This window comes from Lactuca serriola, chromosome 8, assembly GCF_051521515.1.
Source record: "Lactuca serriola cultivar US96UC23 chromosome 8, Lser_US96UC23_V15, whole genome shotgun sequence".
Taxonomy (NCBI): domain Eukaryota; kingdom Viridiplantae; phylum Streptophyta; class Magnoliopsida; order Asterales; family Asteraceae; genus Lactuca; species Lactuca serriola.
In genome coordinates, this window is record NC_136415.1 from 12,951,519 (window position 1) to 12,960,172 (window position 8,654).

The 8,654-nt window shown below is 32.5% G+C and overlaps 1 protein-coding gene across 1 annotated transcript; it reads left to right on the forward strand.

Moving 5' to 3' along the window:
* The first annotated feature begins 6,921 nt into the window (after positions 1–6,921).
* Positions 6,922–8,403, forward strand: LOC145066640 (protein FAR1-RELATED SEQUENCE 5-like). Its single transcript, XM_079013924.1, has 4 exons — positions 6,922–7,026; positions 7,209–7,212; positions 7,300–8,128; positions 8,196–8,403. Exons 1-4 carry the CDS (start codon positions 6,922–6,924, stop codon positions 8,401–8,403), a joined length of 1,146 nt encoding a protein of 381 aa, XP_078870050.1.
* The last annotated feature ends 251 nt before the right edge of the window (positions 8,404–8,654 follow it).

Below are 8,654 nucleotides of genomic sequence, written 5' to 3' on the forward strand. Positions count from 1 at the left end.
TTGAGCATAAATAAAACACCTTTTATTTATCACCATATCGATTACTCATTATTTGTCGTTTCGGGTAATCAACTTCTTACTTTAATTATTACACTTTTCCCATGCTCCTAGCATGCACACAATGTTTACCTATGGTTCTTATTTTGTGAAATAGATCAAATTGAACACACTTCCAATCATTCTCATTTCACAACTCCAAATCCTTTTTCATAAGTGAAAGAATATCAAATTCTTGCTACTTATAGAATATGCTAGATTCTAACATTTTATGCAACGATCCATTTGTATTATCACTGTACCAAAGTCACAAAGACTATTGCCAATGAAATTAAAAAGTCCTCTATCGGAGATTGTTACAATACAATTCCTTAGATATGATGTCTCTCACTCAAAGAAAATTCCTTTGAACATCCTTTTGCATAAAAGTTTATAATCTAGTCATAGATTTTTTAATATTTAATTTCCAATATGGATACATTTCCATATTTTCCATATGAAAACTTATTCTTAATAGAATCTTATCTATTCATAATAATGTCGATATGGTCCATTCAATACCATGCTTCCAACTACTCACAAGCAACCAATCCTCGTCGAACTTTGGATTGTCCTTTGATAGTTGTTTAATTATTTTAGTCAAAACCGATTCTTGTCCTTTTTCCCTCTATATGCGCTGGACATTTGGAAAATTTTAGAATGGTAAAATATTATAGCATTTGCAATCGATCCTATACCCGAAACGCATAGGACACGATGCATAATGTCTTACATAAAGATTTGATACTTTATCAATCTTCCGCCATAATATTTCATTTGCTATGTTCTCAAAATTCGAATTGTGAAAAGGAATGCCGTAATCATAATCGAAATTTTGAGAACACACTATATACCTTTGACTAAACTTATTAACATTCCACAACCTAAGCCTTTAGATTTGAAATGAAGCATAATATTCTCTCCCTTAATTATAGCAAAACAACCTTTCAACTCTTACAACTTTGCAAAGTATGACTCTTGTTTTCTATAATTAATATTGCTAACCTTGCAATACTTTCCTTAATAATCATTCAATCATAACATTTATGCTCCCACTATCATGATGATTATTATAAACATAACACTTATGCTCCCACTAGCTTCGACATGTATTCATAAACATCTTAACTTTTCAGAAAAACAATACCTATTGAATTTCTTAATTCCATGTTTCTAATACTTAATGCTTTGATAACCTTTTATCAAGGCTTTTTGAACTTATACACCTTTGCCTTAGATAGTTCATATGTGTGTCTAAACAATTGCCAAACCTCATAATTCAAATTATGGAAAGGGATACCGTAACCATAATCGAATTCGAGAATGCAATTTTACAATCACTATCTTCTTAAAATCTTTCTTAGTGAAAGTATTTCATCACAATCATTTTCATGAAGGAGGAAATCTTATGACACTTAGATTTAAACGGTGTATTTGTTCCTATCCATGTGAATTTGTCAAAACCAAAGTTTACGACAAATTCAAACTTATATGGATCGAACTTTCTTAATCTCGATTTCTTGCCTTATGGTAGCACAGCTGCCCACCATGTCTTCCAAGTAGTTAAGCAGCTCACCTTTTCTTATCAATGTACTTTCCATTGATCAAGGTCCTTGCCTTTTATGCATTCAAATGAGAACTCATAGGACTCACATGCATAATAAACTCGATTGGATTTGCACAGAAACAAAATAATGTCAACACGATAGGTTGTAAACCTCAACTCGTGTGCTAGTGATGATCGATAAGGTCTATTTTGATTTGTTCTTGAAACCTTTCAAGACCATTAAGACTCCCACTGACTCCTTGACATATAAGATTCTCTTGTCAATAACCATTTCTTGACAAACAAATATTCAAGAGTTAGTGTAGCTTTTATCAAAACACTTCATAAATTGGTCCTAGTTGGTCTTTGTCTTAACCAAGACATCACAACTTTTCCATATTTGATGAATGCTATAAACCTTCTTAATACTTATCACTCAATTTCACAATCTTAACTCTAAGACTAGTTTTGGAACGAAGTATGATTGACTTTTTGATTTAACCATTTCTTCAATTCTTGATTCCTCTTCCTAGACATACAATTGTACTAAGACTCACTTAGAGGATCAATTGAGATATGGTTCTTAATCATTAAGACCTATCATAAAGCATAAAAGGTACTCTCCCTTCTTCTTAGAATGGAGAAACTTTTATCTTTCTGCCTACTTTATTCTTCTTATTCGTTCTGCTATTGATTTAAACCTTTTCAATCAATTCAAAATTACACTTAATCTTATAAGTATAATCATATTTACTAAACCTTTAGTAAATCATGACGAATATCTTTGTTACTCTTATGGTGGACTTGATCAACACGCAACTTTGTGTGCTCGATCTCCTAGTCCTTCACTTGACACTTTGTCAATGAATTAGTCTAATTTCCAAAATATGAAATTTCTCATTCATCGTGCAACCAAGTTGCATGATTTCAAGTTTCTGTCCAATTGAAACTTGGGTGATGAGAAACTTTCCTTATTTGGTAAATTCTTCGACATTTCCACAAATAACATAATAAGAACCAAATCCATTATTGCTAATAATAGAAACATTCAAACATCAATTTTTCATATACGCCATTGCAAGGATAAATAAATAATATAAAATCAAAATTTATTTTATTGCGGAAAAAATTTGTCCTTACAATGCAATTCATTGACAAACTATGCTAATACATCTTTCTTAGCAATCTAATTCTAACTCTAAGTAGTAGCTCAAGAATCTAATCTTTGAGAAATGCGATCGAAATCCATTCCTTTACGATTAGATTCTGCTCACTTCTTCCCTTAAGCTTCCTTTCTTTTCTTCGATCCTACAAAACATCAATTGTAATCTTATCACATTATGTATTAAGAATATAGAATAGAAGCTTAAAAGAGTTAGTTAATGGATTTTACCTATATTAGAGCCATACGTTTCGACTCTCCCATCTTTTAGATCTCTTAGGTAAATGGGGCAGCTTCGTCTCCAATGCCCTTTCTCTTGGCAATAAAAGCAAATTGACTCTTTTGGAACATGACATGGAACTACTTCAGACATTGCCTTTCTCTTATGATCAAACTTTTCGATCATAGCATGTCTTTCATTGCCATTGTCTATATCCATAGAGGTCTTGAAGGCAGATTCACCAATCAACTTTGCTTTTCTATTGCGCCAAACCATTGCTGATTTAGCAGCAATAAGCATATAGGTGAGATCTATAAGGGCCACGTCGCGGTTCATCATATAGTACTCTCTTACGAACTCACTATATGAGTTAAGAAGTGACTGAAGAACCCAATAAATAGCCATTTCCTTACAGACAACGGATCCCAACATTCTTAACCTATCAATGTGTGACTTCATCCCTAGGACGTGTGCACACACCGGCTTTCCTTCTTTTGTTTACTTGCCAAAAGGGCTTGAGTGATCTTGAACTTTTCAAGCCTTTGAACTTGTGGGTTAGGGAGAATAATTGGAGGAGGTGGAGGAAGTGAAGCATGATTTCTTGTTCCTCGATCGAATCGTGGAATATCATCTTCATGTGGAAAGCTTGTTCCACGGGATTTGGGAAGACCATAGTTGTCAAACTTTGACATCTAAAAAACGGGAGAAAATGAATTCAAGTTAGTTGATTGATTGAGTCCTTAGTAAATCACCCAAATGAGATACTAAGGCTAAGACCCAACACAATATTCTACAACTCGGGAGAGGGATGCCGTAACCCAAATTGCAGAACATTTGAAGGTAAGTGAATGACGATTCACTAATTTCCACCATGAAAAACGAAAAAGAAATTTAAGTTTTAAATCTATGAAAACTCCTAGATCCTATGAGATTCATTGAATCATTTCAATGGCATGTTTAAATCTCGATATGCCCCTCTTGTTTGTGACTGGGATGCCGAGGATCACAAAGCAGGTGTGAATAACCATGCCAACTACATGGTGCCCCCACATGTTACAGTCACCTATTCGATGTGTCGGTAAACCACACACGCTCCACCAAACTATGACAAACATTGAGTCACCCTTTGCTACCTTTGCTTAGAACCATTTAGTGTGCCGATAAACCACACACGCTCCACTAACATCTTCGCAAGGGTACAAAGTGTAATTTCATGGAATTGCATCAATTCACTTTGCCTAAGTAACTAAGATTAGGAATTTGAAAAAGATTTAGTTACTTTAGTAATTCATTTTACTTATAATGGAAGGTTTCGTCCTATCCTACCCGTTCGGCTAACGACCCTCCACTAGTCAAGAGTACGGTGGGTAAGAGTGGATACCCATTCAATCGCCATTTTATAGGCAATTTCCTTAAACACCCCTTATAGACCAGCTTCGTGAATGAGGCCTACTAATGGTAAGACTGACTTTTACTCATACATATATAATGTTAGACTTTTAATGTTATATATATAGTATATGGTGTATTTTACACTTTTAAAATATTAGGTGGTCAAATTTAACAATTATACTTTTAATTCAATTAAATTTTAAACCAAAAACTTTATGGATTTATTAAACCTCTTTTAATTATACACCTTAATTAATTAATAAAACCATAAGGGTGTGATTTGAACTTTTCAAAACAATACTACGGTTTTAGAATTTAACATTCCTAATTAAACTTTTAATCAACTTTTAAATTCCAAAACTTGAGGGCAAGTTTTGAAACCTTTTCAAAACATTAGGGTTTCAACTATTTAAATTTCAAAACAACAAAACTTTTGGGTTCAAATTTAAACTATAAAACCTAAGGGGGGGAAATATGAAACATTTCATAACACAAGGTTCAAATAACAAATAACCTAAATTAACATTTAATCACATAATTATCCATATTTGATTTATTGAATGATTTCTTGCAAAACAATTTACCAATTTAATCAAAACACTTAGTCAATTATCACATAAGGAAACAAATATTTTATTAATTGATAAATATCTTCAATTAGATCAAGAATATAGTCATATATATCATAAAATCGGGTTTATATTGATCTAATATGATAAAGGCAAGTATTTCAAAGATAAACAGTAAGAAATCCCGAAAATAGCTCCATCTGACGCTCAAACTCGCCGAGTACCACACTGTACTCGCCGAGTTGAGGCCTACTCGCCGAGTACACTATGGTACTCGCCGAGTTCATCAGCCACGGAGCCCAAAAATCGATTTTGCAACTTGAATAAACACACAAGACATCAATACAATAGAAACCAATCAAGGCTCTGATACCACTGATGGGTTTTGGTCATAAGAACATCCTATGTGCTCATACAAACCCTAATGCTTGGATCTAGGTTTCTCTATTATACATGCAAGTTATCCAAGACTATAAACCCTAATTCTAGCATACAAGCAATCATATTAACATAAGAATGGGTTTAAGATATTACCTTGATTGTTATGTAGCAATAACAATCCCAAATCTCCTTGTAATGACTTTAGAAAGCTTAGAGTCACAAATGTCGCTCCTCTAATGGTTCACAAACACCATAAGCAAGAGGATGAAGATGGGAGAGGATGGAGGCTGCCCAAAAACGTGTGAAACCCTAGAACAAGTCTTAGCCACGTTTTTGGTCCAAAAGGGATCTATATATAGTGAGGCTATTAGGGTTATCTAACAAGGAAACCCTAATTTGGATGCTTAAGCCCTAAGCAACCCATGGACTCCTTTAATTAAGGCCTTGGACGATTTCCTTATGGTTTTCCCCATAGAATTCGTCCACTCCTTAATTTAAGACAATCCATAGCCCAAATTGCAATTATCTTATAATTACAATTCCAGTCCCTTAAGTTTAATTAATCTCTTTTAGTCACAAAACTAATTACTAATTAATTATTGACTAATATTAATTAAACAATATGATTTCTCCTTAAATATATTATTCTCATAATATATTAATAAATCATATTTAATCCTTTCTCTCCATAATTCATCCTATCAAGTTGCTTTGGTGAAGGCAACCCAAAAGGACCATGCACCATCGGGTCAAGTACATACCAAAATAGTTATGGACTTAGACACTAATCCAACAATAATAATGTGCATGCATAAATTCAATATTTGTTTTTTTCAATATATATCAAACCTGTATAATTAATTGCACAGCATGAATGTCTAATCCTCGTACTGCCACATTTGTAGCAACTAGTGTCATGAACTTCCCTGATCGGAATCCCACAAGTGTTGTGTAAGAACCAAAAAATTTAGATAAAACTTTTAGTGTTTAGAAATTACAATCATGTTTTGTTTTCCAAAACTCAATTACATCAAATCATATCCAAAAGATCAGAGTATCCAAAACAATAAATGTGGAAATATTGGAGAGTAAATGAAGCGCCATCAAGTCGAGCCCTTCCCTTAGAACCAGAAGTACCTGAAACACCCAACAAATTGTAAGCAAACGCTTAGTGAGTTCCCAGAATATACAAAACGTACAACCACATAATACCATGCAACATATATATATATATATATATATATATATATATATATATATATATATATGTGTGTGTGTGTGTGTGTGTGTGTGTGTGTGTGTTAAGTTCAAATGAGAACTATTTTTAAAGTGAGAATATGAGGACAAATCTCAGCCAATCAATATATCTAATTAATTAAATAAAAAAAATCTGATTATTTTACATTAATAAGGCAAGGTTTGATTGTTTAATCAAATTTAAAGAATATATCAATGTAAACTCCTATAATTAAGGAACGTTTTATATTAGTTATAACAAACATTTATCTTGATCTTCAATCATCAATCGTGTGTATCAGTCATCAATATTAACAAACCATACTGAATCGGATATTCAAGTTAAGATGTTCTGAAAGTTTTCCATAAGAATCCATTAATGGATTTGTCATTCGCCAACGAGTTTGATGATATAATCGACATCAATGAAGAGGATGAGATCAATGGCATTCAATTTGCATTAGTCGATGACGATTTTTGTCAGGTGATGATGATTTTTGTTCGACTGATCATGATAATCCCTCAATCAGAAAAGTCGACATCATGGATGACCACAATACTCAAGTTCCTGATATGTTTTTTTGAAGTTTTTTAATTTCGTTAAATATTTGTCAATTATATTACACAATTTTGTATTTTGTTATAATACAAAATTTAACATTTCAGAATCGTATACTTTATTTAAAATGTATATTAAGTTTATTTGATTTGTTGATTTGTTAATTGTATTATGTTATTAACTTGTCATGGTTATTAGATGTTACAAACATTGAATTATGTAAAGAGAGAAAAGATGATTGTCTTGATCAATACTTGGTAATAGCTGGTAAATCATATTGGATTCCTTTTGTCCCTGATGATATTAAGCCAATAATAAAGCATAAATACCCATCTGATGATGCAATTGAAGACATGTATAGAAGATATGCATGTGCAACAGGTTTTGATGTTAGAAACGCAACAAACAAAAAGAAGCGTGGAATTGTGTACATCAAATATCTTCTATGTAACAGGGAAGGTTTCCCAAATACATCTCCTGTTGATACTTTGTACCCAAAAATAAGTAAAATTAAAAGAAGGGGTGACACTAGTAGGACCGGATGCAAGGCACATATACGATTTAAAAAATTTCCTGGAACTACCAATTGGTTGTTATATGAATTTGAAGAAAAACAAAATCATCCACATTTATCGAAAGACAATATGTTGTTTTCACGTCATCATAGGCAGTTGGATGACACTCAAAAATCTTTCATTCTTACAATGTCTAATCAGAATATTGGTGCAACCATAGATCACAGGCTGTATACAAGTATTCTTGGTGGATACAAATTTGTAGGCGGCCTAATTGATGACTTTAAAAATTACATGAGGGATCTCAATTGCTTTATTGGTGGAAGTGATGCTCAGATACTAGTGGACAAGCTGAATAACAGAAAAGAGAATGTTAAGAATTTTTCTTTTGATTATCGAGTTGAGAATAAGCAGTTGAATGCTCTTTTCTGGGCAAATGAAACATCCAAGATCAATTATAAAGAGTTTGGTGATGTAGTTTCTTTCGATACTACTTTTCGAACTAACATGTTGTAAATGATTGTAGTTTAATATATTTCTATTTATTAATAATATATATTAATTCAAATAGTTTTACAGGTACCATATGGTTTTCGTCCCTTTTACTGAAATTGATAATCACAAGAGGTGTGTCACTTTTGGTGCTAGCTTGTTGAGTAGAAAAGACATTGATTCCTATATATGGTTGTTGAAATATTTTCTTAAAGCTTCTGGCAAACAACCATTATTGGTTTTATCCGACCAAGACCCTACAATGAAGAAAGTCATCGAAACCGTTTTCCCATAATTGATTCATAGGCTTTGCATGTGGCATATCACATCTAAATTGTCATTGAAGGTATTTATTCTTGTCTATGTAATACACTTTACCAATAAAACAATCATTTTTTTGTGTATTCAAACCATAATGTTTTTTTATAGTTGATTACATATATTAAATTTACAAATTTCCAAGTTTCTTTGGACATTGTCAACAATCCAGAATTTCGTAAAAATTTCAACTTCTAGATATGGAATTATAGGCTTGAAGTTGATGAC

Coding starts and splice junctions, on each gene's coding strand:
- LOC145066640 (XM_079013924.1), top strand. CDS start 6,922: ATGGATTTGTCATTCGCCAACGAGTTTGATGATATAATCGACATCAAT. Junction 8,129..8,195: donor ACTTTTCGAACTAACATGTT/GTAAATGATTGT, acceptor ATAGTTTTACAG/GTACCATATGGTTTTCGTCC.